The following is a 17,870-nucleotide window of genomic DNA, read 5'->3' on the forward strand; positions in this document are numbered from 1 at the left end:
ACAACAATATAATTATTCATAACACTCCCCCTTGGATGACCATTATAAAAATGTAGTCCCAAATGCGCATATGAGATGCTGCCTTGTTAAAAACCTTACCAGGAAAACCCAGTGGGAAAAAGCATGGTTAAGGAAAAAAGAGTGCAGCGCGCTTTTACTCCCCTTCTTGAGTACATCACTTGAAATCTTCAGAATGACACAATTCAATATGATGAACTAACTCCTTGAAAGTAGTGGCTTGAAGCATCTTGGTAAATATGTCCTCCAAATCTTCACTTGAACTATAGCACACGTGCATCGCTCTATTCTTCAATTGGTAATGGACCTCGCAAATGACTCATCTTTATCATTATCTTCGTCTCTCACAATCTCATCAATGTATGTCAAAGACTTTGAAGATGATAGTCTTTCACCATTGGAATCATAATATTCCTTGTTAGGTGTTTATCTTTCAAATGTACTTTTGTTGTCTCGTTAAAAACCTTTCATGGAAAAATCCAATGGGATAAAAACCATGATAAGGGAAAAAGAGTACAACCACGCTTATGATCATATTTCTCCCCATAAAAGCATCATCTTCAGGTTATGCATTATGATCATATATATCAACTTTCAGAACTGTTATAAACATCGCTTTCAGGTACAAACTCATATGATCATCATATATTCTCCTGGGTCATTGAACTTCAAGTCATATGAACCCCTTTCATATAGAAAATCTATTTGAACTCCCAAATCTTCTTTTACATACAATCTTTCAAACAATCATCTTATACATAGAAGTTATTCATAATCTCCTTGTAAAACTTTCTCTTTCAACTCTTCTTCTTAATATGGTGCTTCAAGACCATTATTCTATGTAAGATGATGTAAGCATCTTGAGATAACATCTCATTCATCATATGTCAAATCTATAACCTCAAAAAATTTCATGAAAGATCTGATCTTATACAATCCGGTTTCTCCTTCTTTCAGGAGTAATATTTCATCATTGATTGTTGCTACCGGAGATCAGATAATATTTTCATCATCAACATATTTTGCACTTGTTCTTGTGCCTTCCTTTTAACAAGAACCACTTGTAAGTGCTGAAGAGATAAGATGCACATATAATTTTTCTTTAAACAAGGTTCAGCAAATGCATACATCCTCAAACTTTGTTGAAAATATCTCTTGAACACATTTACAACTAGTGTTCAATCTCGGATTTACACAACCATAAGATCTTCTCTTAACTTGTTCCCGATTTATTTTCAACCCATTATGAGATCTCTAAGATCAATAATGATCTACACACATGATTCTCTCATAGAGATAAACTCTCACCCTTTTCTCTCCAAAGGTGTCAAAAAAAGGCATCAAGAATTTTTCTTGCTTTTACAATATTCTCGAGAACTATAAAGTATTGCTTCTAGCAATATAATTATGTTAAGGGAAACTCTTATAGTTTGAAAACCTTCTAAATAGACTAAATCAAGTCTTGCCTTATTTTCAAACTCATAAGGGATCTACATAGTTGCTTCCACTATATGAGAATGCATTTCTCATAATAATCCCCTTATGTCCCACTCATTTTACACTTTCAAGTGTAAGGACTACAAATCCAAATATTTAAGAGACTAAACTATCTCAAATAGTTACTTCTTTTAATGATTAACCAATCATTCTTTGTGTACACTTTCCAATAAAACTTTCTATTAACCGCGGTTTATGATCCTCGATTTTCATCAATACAATTATCAACTGCAACACTGCATGCAAACATATTACGACGTCGATTTGCTTATTGGTTCCTTTTCATTCTAGACATGACTCAACTTATTGAGATTTCCTTTCATTATGATTCTCAGGTACCTGAATCTCTGTCTTACTCATGTCTTTCTTTGTCTCTAGATCTCCTCTAGAGATTTACACAACTCTCTGCTTCCTCGGTGCCATATTAATTTATGCTCCTTTTCTTTTCTGAGGATGCTTATATTTGGAACCATAAGTCTATCACACTTCATGCGATTTTTAGACTTACGAGCAGTTGATCTTATCCTTCTAGGACATTAATTGGAGCACAGCTGGTATATGAGAATTTTCACTCAAGGTTAGAAAATGGCTCTTGCATGCCTTTAGCATCTTTGCAAACTTTACCAATAAATTATCTTTTCAACTTCTAGCGCACAGTTCTTAGTACGAGGATCAAGATAATTTCTCTCAATATATTTCTTTAGCTGTTTATTTTCTCCCCCTCATGTTGGAAAGACTGACTCACTGAACCAACAGTCTCTGCATCTCAAGATATTCAATCATCAAGAGAGATCTATATCCAACATAGTTCCAACATAGTTCCAACATTATTTCAAATCCCATCTTAATCACTTTGGTGGAGCAACTTAACATGTATAACACATTTAGATGGAATATATCTGGTTTCTGACCGAAACCAATTATAATGGGGAATATTCATGATAATTTGTTGGCCTGATGCGAATTAATTGACATGTAGAGTCATTTATGTCAATTACTTAGCATGGTTTCACCACCATTGTCAATTTACCAAATACTCTTGCAAACTCAAGGTTGCAAAATGATAACAAGAATATAGCGGTTGAGCAGTCCACAATATCTCTTTGTATACATACCAAAAAATTGACATTATCCAAATTCATGGGGTCGGTGAAAGCCATATAATCGGCTTGCTTTGTAAAGCAGCACACATAAGAAATCACTACGAAAACTCTTTAGGTTCTCTAATGAATCTTTTCAGAAATTTCTGATTATTCTTTCGCATCATTACTGAAACCGGAATGGCTTAACTGGTCATGCCAAACAGTGAGATTTTCACAAAGCATTTTATCTTCTAGATAATGCATGTAATCTCTAAAATACTTTTATTGCCTTGGGTAATAATACTTATGATTTCAAAGTATTTTTCCTCGCTTATTGTCTCAACATGATTACTTTTCAAATCCTCAAGATTTGCTCTTTCATATGAGTGATTAAACTCATTTTAGGTGTGAACATAATCTTATATATGTTCCATCACCTCTGTATGTGGGATTCATGAATTCTCCCCCTCGAGATGATGACACTTCATGTATATCAATCTCGATTTGAATCCCACTCCGTAATCAATAACATCCTCAAATTGGATCATGTTTATATCTTAGACCTTTTTAACTTTGAGACTAATTGGGAGATTATAAAACATTAATATCAAATCGTGTTCCCATAGACAATAATATATATATATATATATATATATATATATATATATTCTTCTAGAGCTTTTAATACTTTTTCTACTACTTCTTAATATTGTAGTAGAATAGTGGAAACCACTTATAGCATAAAGTCATATTCATTTCAAATAATAGACCAGCCCAATAGGATGTGATTCACATCAACATCTCATAATTTTACTCATTCACAAATAACAAGATTATAAAATTTTAAAATATATTTTTTCACTATATTGTGTCTACATGACAACAATATTTTGTGACATGTAAATTATGTATTTTCTAATATCTTTCCATCAAAGATATCATTTTCAATTATATAATCTTGGTAATAATTGGAATCAAGTTGATTTGTATTATTTTATAGAATTTTAATCATTTACTTTCTTTAGATTATTCTAAAGAACTATTGAATTTTTATGGTCATATATTTGGACTTAAACCTCCCTATAGAAGTGATGCCAAGAAAACATGATCAATAATTATTATTTAGCAACAAGGTTGGGAACAAGATTTAAAATCTTTTATCATGATATTATATAATTTTGATTAGATTAAAATTTGTGATTAATCAAATAAATTAATTCACAAGCATTATAAACAACTATATAAATAAATGCTAAATAAATATTAAGCACAAATATATATTACTAATTTGAAGTAGTGTATACTGTACACTATAAACCCACGTGAAACTATGGAACCATTAACTTATAATGGAACAAACAGTATTATGACATGTGTGTATGATTTCATAACACAAAACACACAATTTTTTTTTTTTTTTTTTTTTTTTAGGGTAAAAAGATTTTTCATGTTTAAATTCAAATTTAGACTAATGTTTAAAAGAAACATTAAATCTACATGTTCATAAAAGTAAGAAAGAATACTTATCTTTTAACCGGAGAGATCATTGTAAGAGATCCACAACAAGAAGTAGGTGGTGACAATCGCTTATTCGACTGACCATATCAAATCTTATCTCGATGAGGATGGTGTGAAGGGTCAGAAACATATAACATCTTCGACCAGTGATGGGTTACTCAGTCTTCTATATATGAGATCCTCCGCTTCAAAAGATTAAAATATTTATATTTAGTCAATTACCGATTATGTTTGAACACTACACTTCATGTTTTAGTTAAATCAATTGTAACGAACCAACAATTAATCAAAATACTTCTATACATTCACAACACACATACACGTATATATATTCGTTATAATACGGACACATGTATCTGTATACATAATATTGTACATACATAGAAATTCTCAATTAAACCACGTTACCAAACTGATAATAAGGTATGCCTATACATGTGTATTATCATAAGTGAATAAGCATCATGAATCGATCATATAAAACATAGAAATCGATCCTAAGTCAAGCAACACTAGTTTGATCAGAGGATTAACTTAGATCTTAGAAGCCAACGATTTACTAAATAACAACATAATGATACGTCCAAAATCGTGAAAATATTAAGCAAAGCAACATAATGACATTGACCAGCAATAATATAATAATATTATAGCGAGAACATCGATCCCAGCAATATAACAAAGTACACAAATCAAATTATATAAACATGACGGACTGATGAATATAAAGCATAGAGTTACTTATCTCTATAATAAATTTGTTGCTTTGACGTGTTTGGAGAATAAGAACAACGGAAGAACGAAGACACCGTTGACCTTTTTTTTCTTTTGTATGCGGCTAGGGTTAGAGACTCGTGCTGATAACATGTTAATACAAGAGGTTTAGGAAATTATTCTTTTATATTATTCATCTGTTGCATAGAATACAACATATATATAGGATACAATATTAGGGTTTAGGATTTATACTAATGGGCCGATAATAAGTATCCATACAACAATATAATTATTCGTTATTTTCTTTTTCATCCAACATAAACGTGTTTGAACTGATTAAAGCGAATTCGATCAAAAGAACATTAGAAATAATTTTCTTGGTCGTTTATCAAATACAGCATTACACGTTGTACTTGGTGATATATACTTCTAAATTACTTTATATTAATAAAAAGTCATAAATATACATACACAAACCACTTATCCGGTAACATTGACTTTACATTAACACCACCATAAATTTTAAAGAAAAGACTCAGGGCGTAAAACAACGAAACAGATCAGAGATATTAAAGTATAAACACTTCGGATAACCTAGGGATTGACCCTTTGTCTCTGACAAGCTGGTAAATTAGGATACTTTGGACTACATCCCCATGCATGATCTTGACCGAGAGCGTCATAGCTTATTATTATTTCTTGAGCATTGGTCTTGAGTGATGCAAACGTGAAGAACACCATAATAAGAGCCACATACACAATTATAGCCTTCATTAATTTTTTAGACATACCCATATCTTCTTTTTTGTTTTGCATTAAGAAAAAAAGGCTCGAATTTATATATTAAAAGATTGGTTTTTGTTGTTGTGTGAGGAACACATGAAGGATTATGAAGCTTTAAATAATTAAGGAGATGGGAGACAATATTGTTATGTTTCTTTACTTTTTTTAACATACAGATTTGGTGTATCCTTCTAAAACATTGATATTGTTATTTTACTATTTTCTTCCTATAGTATTATAGTTTCACGTCTTAAGAGAGATATCGAAACTTTTATTAAAGATTTGGTTATCATTGCAAGTTTGCAACAAATTACTACTCGATAAACAGCTGAAGAAAAACTGAAACACTTTAACGGAAAAAGACATAATTGTATTTTGTTTATCTGATTGTTTACAAAAACAGTATGCTAGTTGTGCCAATTACAGCCAAATTATGTTTTTATTAGTTTCTTAACTCATACAATTAGTTGGTTTGTTCTGCGTAATACGATATAATTAATATAATTGACGTGGAATCAACAAAAAAGTTTACTTGACCAACAACAAGTTTCGTTTGTTTTAGGGTCAATTTGCCAACTAGCCATATTTACAAATATAATTAAGAATATAGCATATTGTTTTGAAAAATTAAGTGAATAACATGAAGGGTAGGAAAAATTACCTTTAATGGTTTGGTGGCAATGGTGGCTAGAGGGTGGGGGCCGGAATTACAACCGGAGGTGGCGGCGGCCGGTGGCCGGAGGTCAGTGACCGGTAACCGAAGATCGGTGGCTAGAAGTCGGTGGCCGGAGGTCGGTGGTTGTTGGCCGGAGGTTGGTGGTGGCGGCGGCCGTGGCTGGTAGCCGGAAGTCGGTGACCGGATGTCGTTGGCTGGTCGCCGGTGGCCGGATGTCGTTGGCCGGTTGATGGAACCCAGGTCCTGGCCGTACCGCGGTGAGAACCGGTACATTGGTACCATCGTCTAGCAGCTCGCATAGGAGCATAAAAGTCGGTCCGGAACATCAATGTGGTACCAACAAGGCCCAAGGACCATCAAGGGGAGCAAGGCAAGATCATATAGTACGCGTCCTAAGGACATCTATTCGAAAAGTCAAGCTCCAACCTTACACCAATGGCTCATGGCTAGCATCACCAACGAAGAGCCTTGAGTGCGACCAGCTTTGGGAAGCTTGATTTGTATGTCATCACCATCACGCTAGCGTGAAAACACCATTAAGTCATTAGAAGGAGCTGTACTCTTTTTCCTACTTCGGGTTTGTCCCAATGGGTTTACCGAAGGGGTTTTAACGAGGCAGCGAACTCTAGTGCATCTCCACTTCGTTCCCGCTTGGCTCATGACTTGAAAACTTTCATTGACAAGATAATGGGCCAAGGAAGTGAAGATCCTATCAGCCACGTCCCACCAATGACGTGGCAACCCTATCTTCTTCCTTCCTTTCTTTTATTTTCTTTGAACTCTCTTATGACCGTTGGATGGTCTTTGTTCCCTTTTTGCTTTTGCTTTTACTTTATGGCCAAGTGTATGGTTCAGATCATGGCCGCGCGTCTAGGGTTTTAGTGTCCCCCTTATGTAAGCTTGCCTATATAAAGGCCTAAACCCTCATTGTAAAAGGAATACTGGAATATAGAAATTATTGGCCCAAAGATTGGATCTTTGTTCACTCCTCTCTCCTGCTCAAGTTCGGGACTTGGCTCTAGAGAAACCCTAGAAGGTTCAAGAACCGGGTTCATGACCTTCTAGTCTGACCGTATCACGGGCCGAGCCATCTCCCGTGTGTCGAATATCTCCTCGTGACTCCCTAGTCCATCCGCGTTCAATCCGCTCCCTCGTCCATCCGACGCGTCCGTACGCCGTACGCAGCGTCCGTTTTCCATCCGCTTCCTAACTAGAGCCGAACGAGTCGAGTATCTCCTCGTGACTCCCTAGTCCATCCGCGTTCAACCCGCTCACTCGTCCATCTGTCGCGTCCGTACGTCCGTTTATCGGCAGCGTCCGCCGCGTCCGACCATCTGTCCGTACGTCCGCTGTTCTGCGTCCATTCGCGTCCATTCTTGTCCCTAACCGAACCGCTTCTCCGATCCGCTCTGCTGTATCTTCTGTCCGTACGTCCATGGTTCACGTCCGTAGTCCGGGGTCACATCACCGGTGGTCGGAGGTCGGTGGTGGCAGCGACCGGAGATCGGAGGTGGTGACGCCCGGTGGTCAACGGTGGTGGTGGCTGGAGGAAATCTAAACCCTAGAGGTTGAGAACTTTAGGGGTGATGGTGGTTAAGAGGTGGAGTGGTGATGGAGGCGGTAGGGATAAGATTGAAGGCATGCGAGATGTTAATTAGTCTTTGTCTCTTGATGATGTTTACACAGCATATTAAAGCAAATCTCATAATATTAGTGTAATGATCAGAGTCAGACTATTGTTTGGTATTAGTTTTGTTTCTAATTATTGATTAACTTGCATAATATTGCGTTAGACCACTGTTGTGGATTTAGTTGGTTATTCAAAGAATTGGAATTGTTTTTTTATTATTTGTTCTTAATTTCTGCAGCTAAAGTTTTAGTCTTTTTAATTTAATTTTCTTGAAAATGATTTTAGCTTTGTCATGTTAACATGACTTTTGAGAATGCACAAAGCACAATATTCTTTTCTCATAATAAAGTTTTTATATGGGCATTTATATCACTTTCCGGCCTAGAAGATTTTGCAATGCTTTGCTTTAGAAGCTGCATATGATTTTTAACCAAATGCAACGAACCATTTAAGTGGTATGACGACGTTAAGAGTATGAAAACATTACATGAAATATTGTCTATACGAGTGCATACAAAATATATGCAGGGAATTTACGTAACTATTATTCATAAATGTAAACATGTAGGGATTTTACTATATATTTACTGTGTAAAACTAATATATGTAACGTGTATTTATTAATGCATGCATTTGTAATATAATAGTAAAATAAAATTACTAAAATGGGAGCAAATAAAAAATTATAGATCTTAAATCATCTTAAATTTGTATATTCCAAGTACATATAAAAGGTTTTCTTAAGTGTGATAGTTGATGAAAATATACACATATATATTATAATATAAAGACAAATTAATTATCTGTAAACAAAAAAAATTAATTGTCTGTAAAAAGTTATACACATACACTTAAAACATAAGAAAAAGCAAATACGATCATTGTACAATACAGTCATCATTTTATAAAGTAATATATATCATTTTTTTTACAACATTACAAATATACGTTTGTCTTTGAGAAAGACTGAGTTCGAACCCAGATTTAGTGAGAAGGCAATAGAGGTGAGTACGAGTGTCTTCTCATTTACATATGTCTTGTTTCAGTTTCTTCATGAAATATTCACAAAATATATTACTTAAAACAGTTTCGTATAAACTCTTCAATAGAGCTACTAATCCTCTTGATTCTCTCAAAAAAAGAATATGTAAGAGACCATGATCCTAGAGTAAATAACATTAGTTTGTTAAGTGTTAGAGACTGAAACACCAAAATATTGTTTACTTGATTAGTTTTAAAACACATCTTACAAAAAATACTGCACATACCCATTTTGTATGATGTTTATAAAACTAATCAAGTTGTTTGTTTAATTTTGTTACATTTGCATATAGGGTATAATCCAAGTATAGTTACTTTTTAACAGTGATTTGTGCTCATTACCTATATAAGGAAAGACTGTTTAAATTTCTTCCTATACATGTTGCTATATTTGGAAATTTAGGATTGATTATAATAGTTTATAGGTTTTGGGAGCTAGAAAGCTAACACTAATAATAGTGCTCCAATGCTTCATAATACAAGAAAAAATAAAATTGATTTTAGTCTATAATTTTATTATAATAATAAAATAAAGTATAACAAAAAACAAATAATAACAAAAACCTAAAAATAAAAAATTACCAATAAAAATTGTCAAAAACTATATTAATAATGATTTTTAATTACAAACGCCAAACAAAAATTATCTTAAAAATAAATAAAATAAAAAAATACAAAAAATAACCCCGCGGCGTAGCGCGGACACTATCCTAGTATTAATAAAAGAAGAGAGGGGGTGAAAAAATGAATAGATGGACAATTATTAATGAAAAAAATTATTTTTTAATTAATTTTTAAATAAATAACAATATTATATTAAAATAGTTAAAATAATATATATCGAACAACTCTAGTTAATTCTACCATTGGTCATGCTAATTTTCTATTTTAACTGTAATGATAATTTATTCAAAACATAAAAATTCATTTAAAATAAAAATTACACATACAAACGGTATTTTCTATATCAGTACCATCTAATATATTAGGATTATGACTTCATAAACAGATAACTTATGTAGTAGTTTGTGTTAATTTCGATGATATGTTAACATTTAAACTATAAACCCGCGCATATAACATATGTTCTTAATTAACAAAAAACATAACTATAAAAACACACAATATAATTTGTGCGTATGTATATAACCATATAAATATAGATTCTTGATCGTGCGACTCGTGTCCATGATGGCGCGCGGACTGTATTGTTTTACAGAAATGTAAAATTAGAAATTTAGAATAATCAAATCACACTTTTCTTTATTTTTTGGTGGAAAGATTAGACATCTCTTACCATATAATTAAAAGAATTAAATAAAAGTAAAATATGTATATATAGAATACAATAAAAGTAATATATGTATATATGACAATAATTAAATACAATAAAGATATCTTAATACATCTTTTCCGCCTTTTTCTTCTCCCTAATACGTTTTGTTTTTGAGATCTTTTGATATATGTTATTACTCCGAATCGTTGTTTTTATCTCTAAAAAAGTTCAACCCTGTGAAGCTTCAATGTTCTTTGAGATTGGTATCGTATATGGATTTACCTTAGTTTTCTGGCAAAACTGAGGATATTTTGGAGAACATCCCCATGCATGATTTACACGCATAGCATCATTTGATATAATTATCTCCATTTTGATTGTAACCGCCTCAAAAGAAAAAATAATTAGTAGAACAAGGTACAAAACCGATATTTTCTTCAACATAACTAATGTATCTTATAAAAAAGAACAAAGTAAACTAAATGGATTTCACTTAATTTTTATTATTTATCAATTCTCTTTAGAATTCGAATTTGGTGCTTTATATAAATAGTTGATGGGGTTTGCTAAATATGGTTATTTGTTCTGGCGGGTTCCTTAGTTATGCAGTTCCAACGAGAAATTTTGAATTTGCAATTGTAGTTATTGTTGTTAGTTTAAAGAGTAACATATATTAGATACTATTTGTTAAAAAAACTAACAACAAAATGATGACACAAATTAACAAAAAAAAATGTCAAAGTTAGTTTTTTAATCTTTCCAAGTTCCAATAATTCATCATTTAAATGTAGAGTATATGAAATGAGCGATGGAAGTTTATTTGAAAAACGACGCAATAAATTCTATTTTATATAGTATTATTGCTTATTGACCGAAAAAAAAATATACTTACTTTTCTAAAATGACATTCCACTTGTTTATGATTTTACTCTTGCATCATTTATGTCATCTTGTGATTTGTGAATATATAATGAGAAATTTACTCAAACCCCATGTCAGAAATCTTTTTTTATTATTAGGATATATCGGGTATTTTTAAAATACCCAGCGTGCCTTTGTTTTATGTTACAGGAAAAAAACGTAATTATAAAAATGTCATTACCATGTCAGACGCCATGTCAGAAATCGTTGATGTGTATTAAATAATTCAGCCATAAACGTTACAAAGGTAATAACGGCTGAGTTATGGTATGTTGGGGCTGATTTATGGAAAAAACATTTGAGTAAGAGTGGACGGCTGACTTAGAGCATAACTCAGCCAAGCGTTACGGCTGATTTAATAAAATCTGGTTGAGTTATGCTATAACTCAGTCGGTCTTACGGCTGAGTTTTCACCCGATGGTTGAGTTGTCAAAATTTTGGCTGAGTTATCACTACGACACGGCTGAATTAACTTTTTCCGGCTGGCTGAGTTATGAACAACGGTTGACTTATGAGATGTCGTTACGGCTGACTTATCAGACAACTTGACCATTTTACGATTGACTTAGTAGCAAAAGATTAATTACTAGAATATCATTAAGTTACGACTAACTTACTAAACGATATGGCTGAGTTACAAATTTTCAGTTGATTAAGCTGCTGAATTTGGCAGCCATTTTTTTGTTTTTTAATTACTGTAATAGTATTCATGGTACGGCTGAGTTATAATCTTGTTTGATGGTTGATTTAATTAGGCTGATTTACATGTTCATTTGGTGGCTGACTTGTCATTTTGGACGCATAATCCATATCAGCATTCCATGTCATCATCTTCTCCGGAAATATCAAACGTCGTTCCTTCGACTCTTGTTCTTTAACTGGTTAAAAAGTGTTCTTCACCTTGTTCTTCCTCTTGTTTTTCTCCTCGTTCTTAACTTCTTAATTACACTCATTCTTATTAATTTTCTCATTCTTCTTCATTTTATTTCATGGATCCAGTTCCGCTAATTGTTGTTTTAGGTAATTGGGTAAAGAAACACAGATATGTATTTAAGCAACACTCATGTTCGCGATGTAAACAAGTTGGACACAATGTGAAAACTTGTCAGATGTAGTATTGTTGTAATACATTTGTTTTATTTTGTGTAATAACTCAGCTGTTAAGCATTATAACTCAGTTGTCATATTAATCGACGAGACCTTTCGTTTTCCGCTTTTAGATTATTTCTTGTTATAACTCAGCCACAAAGCATTATAACTCAGCCGTCATATGAATCGACAAGAGCTTTCGTTTTTCCGTAAATACTATAACTCAGCTGTCAAGTCGTATAAATGAGCCATTTGCTTTCAGATTATTTCTTGTGATAACTCAGCCACAAAGCATTATAACTCAGCCGTCATATGAATCAACGAGACTTTTCATTTTCCCGTTAATACTATAACTCAGTCGTCACATACCGAAACTCGAAAACGAGGGCGGCTTAGACGGAAACGAACAAGACATCGATGACGAAGAGAAAGTGAGAGCGAGAGAGGATATCGAGCGAGGACGACGAGAGATGACGGCGAGAGATGACGTCGAGAGATGACGTCGAGAGATTAGAGAAAGACAGAGTATCGCCGGCGGAATTAGGGTTCGGTGACAAGCGAGAGAGAGATAGAGTTTTTTTTCCGGTTGTGAACAGTAAAAACTTTTCAGTTTTCCTATCTTTTGATATAAAGAAGAAACTGTCGATGGGATTCTGTAAAAAAAAACTGTCTAGTGACATGGATTATGGAAGATGATGTGTATTTTTTTTTCTAATCAAAATTGAAAAAATAAATCTAATGGATAAATTGTAATTACACCCAGAGCACTAAATATCTGAGCAATTTTTAGAAAATTTATACATATCAAAACTAAACCAACTTTTGGAGTACATCTGAGTAATTCTTTCATATATAATCCTCCCATATAGTAATCTGATAACTTCACCCTTAAATGTTCATCATTCTTAGTGTTAAAGTTTTGAAAATTTATTTTATATCTATATAATATATGTAAACATTCTCATCTTCTTACAACTGTATATGTATATATAGATTCTTTTCCTTTTAGTTTTTATGAAGTAAATTTGATTTCCTTTTTTATAAGTAAATATTAGTATTTTTTTTAACACTATAAACTAATAATTACATCTCATAAATACTAACAATTTTTTTTTTTTTTAACTTTGGTAATTTTCTACTCTAAATTTTTTAATTACTGATGATAATTATTATTTTTTGGTTAGTTCATGTCCCTATCCCCTTGTGAATATTGGGTCTCGCTTCGTCTCCCTTTGTCTTTGTCCGAGTAAGATTCGGAATATAAATATACTCCCTCGACTCTGTCCCCTTCGCAACGTTGGCCAAAAAAAACGAACTTGTTACAAACCCTTTTGAGCTTTCTCTTTTGCTCTAATCTCTCTTGTGCATCGTTGTTTCTGTCTTACGTCCTTATTCTCCCCTGGAACCTCTTTCAATCTTCTACTTTGTGGGTTTAAGGGTATCTGGATTCTGCTTTGGAATAGCGTTAGCCTTGTTTCAAGAAGAAGCATCTGTTTTTTGCGTGTAATGTCTACTTGACTACAAGTCTTTAGTGTTTCGATTTCTCTTAGATTAATAAAAATCTCAACTTTTTTAGTTTGTTTAGACCCATGGAAGAAGATTTTTAAAAACTCTGGATTTTGGGGTCTTTGTGAGATAGTTTTGAGATATGAAGCAAATATTGTGTATATTTCGTAAAAAGTTCGAACCTTTTTTTTGTAATGTGTAAGAATCCTGTGATTTACTTGTGTTTGTTTGATTTTCGTAAGTGTAGAGACTTTGGTTATTGGTTGTGTTTGATCCTGTTAGTTTTCTCGTTTTCTACTACTATATATATATGCTTTTGGTGTAAATTTAATTGAGGGATGAGTTTCTTTTTTTTTTTTTGATTTGTCTATATCTGTGTTCTGGTTAAAGTTTCGAACTTTATCTGTTTATCTCTCTGTTTGGCTTCATTTAATGCTTCTTCATTGTTTTATTTGCTAAGCTGTGATTTTGATTTATATGGTTAAAGCTAACATAGTTTTGTATATAGTGGTGTTTACGCAGTTTTTGACATATGGGAATGAAGTCAAAGAAGGGTCAAAAGCCTCCAAATTGGAGACGGCCTTCAACCTTCGCCCAGAAGGTAACTAAGCAAAGCGTGGAGATAACTGAGGAGGTTGTTGGGACAATGACGGAAAAAAGATCTTGTCTCCATTGTGATAGATATGTTGATTTGGATAAGCTGTTGAAAACGATTGAATCTTCTCAACAAATTAAGTGTGGAGAATGTAACCAAGGATTGCACGTGAAGGGAGGAGGAAGTAAGTGGAGCATGAGTGGAAACTACGGGTTTTGTTTTTCTGCTAGAAAGGCTATTTGGGTTTGCTTGGAATGTGGCTATTACGTCTGTGGAGATGTTGGTTTGCCGACTGGATCTCAGAGTCATGTTGTGCGGCACTTCGAGTTGACGCGTCACCGTTTGGTGATTCAGTGTGAAAATCCTCAGTTAAGATGGTGTTTCCCATGCCAATCACTTGTCTCTTTTGAGAAAGAAGAGAATGGTGAGAAGAAAGATTTGTTGCTGGAAGTTGTGGAATTGATTAGAGAACGATCTTCAAACACGTCCTCAGCTAGAGTTGAAACTGAAAATTTATGGTCAGGAAGTGGTGGTTTCACTGGTGGTACACGAGAAGCAAGAGATGGATATGCTGTAAGAGGTTTAGTTAACCTTGGGAACACATGTTTCTTTAACTCTGTAATGCAGAACCTTCTCTCTTTGGATCAATTACGTGAGCACTTCTTGAAAGAAGATATGTTTGGTGGCGGGCCTCTCGTTTCTTCCTTGAAGGAATTATTTGAAGACACAAAATCAAAGGTAAGCTTTTTCAGGAATGCAATAAATCCAAAAGGCTTATTCTTTTCTGTCTGTTATCAGGCTCCCCGATTTAGGGGATATCAGCAGCATGACAGTCACGAGTTGCTAAGGTATTTGTTGGACGGTTTGAGCTTTGAAGAATCAAGCATGAGGCAAAAGCTTGGTGATTCTAATAGTGATGATGACAGTTTTACACATCAGAAACCTACTCTCATAGATTCTATATTTGGAGGTGAAATTTCAAGCACTGTTTCTTGTATGGAATGTGGGCATTCCTCAAAAGTGTTTGAACCCTTTCTGGATCTCTCTTTACCTATTCCGTCCAAGAGATCTCCTCCTGAAAAGCAACAAACCCTTTCTCCGGAACAAAAGGTTGGTAATAACGGGGGAGTCAGCAAAGATTCAGACGTTGTGTCAGCTAAACCGGCATCGGATCACAATTCCACTGTTCCCATCTTAGAGAACCCTTCTACTATGACCCTTGATGATAACCAGGTCTCTGGTATTGCAACAGTATCTGATACCGAACAAGGCGAACATGATAGCTTTTTGGAGGATATTCTTGGACTAGATACCGAACAAGGTGATATTAGTGATACCGAACAAGGTGATATTAGTGATACCGAACAAGGTGATATTAGTGATACCGCCCCATCAACTGAGGCTAAAGGAGTTAATCAGACTTTGGTAGGTAGTACAGAAACGCTGATGCATGATAATGATGGAATTGCAAAACCAGAAACTGTACCAGATGAAGAAGATACACAGTCTGATGAAGACACAGATGCAAGTGGGATTTCCTCAGAGAGTGATGATGAGCCTCGAATTTGCGGTTATCCTGATTTAGGGAAAAGTTCTTCATCTGGAAATCTATTGGCTGATGAAGAGCTTCCATTGATGGTTGCAGATTCTTAGATTCTGTACATGCCTTATAAAGATGACATATCCTATGATGATAACACAGTTGGAGAAGTTAAAGGTGGGGCTTCATCATATGTGAGGGGCCACCATGTACAAATCGATGAGACTAACATCTCCTGTAATAATGGAACAGTTCAAGCAAGCGAGGGTGAAGGTTCCTCGTCAAACGTGAGCAGTGATCATGAACCAAAAATAGATTATGTTGACTTTAGCAGTTTTTTTGACGAGCCTGCGATATCTGAAGGACCTGTTTTCAGACTGCCATCTAAAGCTAAAGTTTCTGAAGCTGGTTTTGTGGCTGTCAGCAGTAATGATAAAACAGTTCAAGCAAGTGAGGGTGAAGGTTCCTCGTCATACGTGAATGGTTACCATGAACGAGACATTTTTCACTTTCGCAGATTTCTTGACGAGCTTGAGATATCTGAAAGACCTTTTTACCGACCGAAATCAGTCTGAAGCGGGTTTTATGGCTATGAGCAGTAATGAGAAAACAGTTAGGCCAGGTATGGGTGAAGCTTATTCATCATTCATGAGCTGTGACAATAAACAAGACAGAGATTATGCTGACTTTATTAGCAGAATGTATAACGTCCCTGAAAGACCTGTTTTTGGACCGCCATCTAATGCTAAAGTTTCTGAAGTTGGTTTTATGGCTGTTAGCAGAGACTCCGATCCTGAAGTTGTTGCTGATTCGGATTCACCAGTGTCTGTAGATGGGTGTTTGGCTCAGTTCACCAAGCCTGAGATTTTGTCAGAAGACAATGCTTGGCATTGTGAGAATTGTTCGAAGAACCTAAAACTCCAGCGGTTGAGAGAAAAGAGAGAAGCTAAAGTAGGATTGAGCAATGGATGGGTGGATGAAAATGAAGCTAGTTCGGCATCGGCTATTGATGAATGTATAGATGTCGACTGTAAAGCCGGAGTCATAGAATTGCTAAACTGCAAGAAAGAGAAAAACGCTATAGATGATGGAGTTCTGGGAGACTCAGATGCAAAGCAAGATCCAATTACTTCTTATGTTACTGAAACTCCTATCCTCGGTAGAGAAACCATCAGTTCTCAACCAGCCAGTGGCTATGAATGTGAAAACTGGGAAGACAAGGCAGTAGATTCTGAGGAAGTGATTGTAAAAAGAGCTGCTACTAAAAGGGTACTTGTAAACAAGGCACCACCTGTCTTGACTATACATCTCAAAAGGTTTAGCCAAGATGCTCGAGGCAGGCTAAGCAAGTTACGTGGCCATGTTGACTTCAAAGAGTACCTCGATCTTAGCCATTATATGGATAAAACTAGGTAAATGCCTATTTTCTCTATAGACTTAGTTAGCAGAATCTCTTCCTTTAATGTTTTGCCACATTTGGTCTGAACAATCATAAATTCTGCCTCTTTAGGTTGACCGAAAAAGACCAGCCGGTTTATAGGTTGGCTGGGTTAGTGGAGCATCGAGGGACAATGAGAGGAGGTCATTATATTGCTTACATTAGAGGTGGTGACAAGGCTAGGAGGGAGTCTGATATTAAAGAACCTAACGCATCAATATGGTATCACGCAAGCGATGCTTGGGTTCGACGTGTTTCTTTTGAAGAAGTTCTCCGTTCTGAAGCTTATATCTTATTTTACGAACGTATCTGAGAATCCCAGAGGTGGAAAGTTTCTTTCTATAATATAGGTGAAAAGGACAAGATAAGGGTTTTGACGTTCTTCACAGTTTGTACTGGTGAATTTGACTCTTTTGACAATTAAGTTTAAAATATGACTATAACAGTTTGCCTTGTTTGGAAAGTTATTAAAGTATTTTTGTTTTCAGATATTGTTTTTAAAAGCCATACACAAGTTGCGTTATAAAATGATAAAGAATCGTA

The 17,870-nt window shown here is 34.5% G+C and overlaps 2 protein-coding genes and 1 pseudogene across 3 annotated transcripts; 1 reads left to right on the forward strand and 2 right to left on the reverse strand.

Moving 5' to 3' along the window:
- Positions 1–5,426: 5,426 nt before the first annotated feature.
- LOC109125567 (uncharacterized) lies at positions 5,427–5,627 on the reverse strand. Its single transcript, XM_019227425.1, has one exon. The coding sequence runs from the start codon at positions 5,625–5,627 to the stop codon at positions 5,427–5,429; it is 201 nt and encodes a 66-aa protein (XP_019082970.1).
- Positions 5,628–10,452: 4,825 nt separating this feature from the next.
- Positions 10,453–10,682, reverse strand: LOC147940792 (uncharacterized). The gene has a single exon (XM_087457362.1). It carries the CDS (start codon positions 10,680–10,682, stop codon positions 10,467–10,469), a length of 216 nt encoding a protein of 71 aa, XP_087313488.1. The 3' UTR covers positions 10,453–10,466.
- A 3,586-nt stretch (positions 10,683–14,268) lies between these two features.
- LOC104704250 (ubiquitin carboxyl-terminal hydrolase 1-like) lies at positions 14,269–17,834 on the forward strand (annotated as a pseudogene). The gene is made up of 2 exons (XR_015560830.1): positions 14,269–17,301; positions 17,400–17,834. The product of XR_015560830.1 is annotated as a ubiquitin carboxyl-terminal hydrolase 1-like (transcript).
- Positions 17,835–17,870: the final 36 nt, after the last annotated feature.

This window comes from Camelina sativa, chromosome 7, assembly GCF_030686135.1.
Source record: "Camelina sativa cultivar CO46 ecotype springtype chromosome 7, ASM3068613v1".
NCBI lineage: Eukaryota > Viridiplantae > Streptophyta > Magnoliopsida > Brassicales > Brassicaceae > Camelina > Camelina sativa.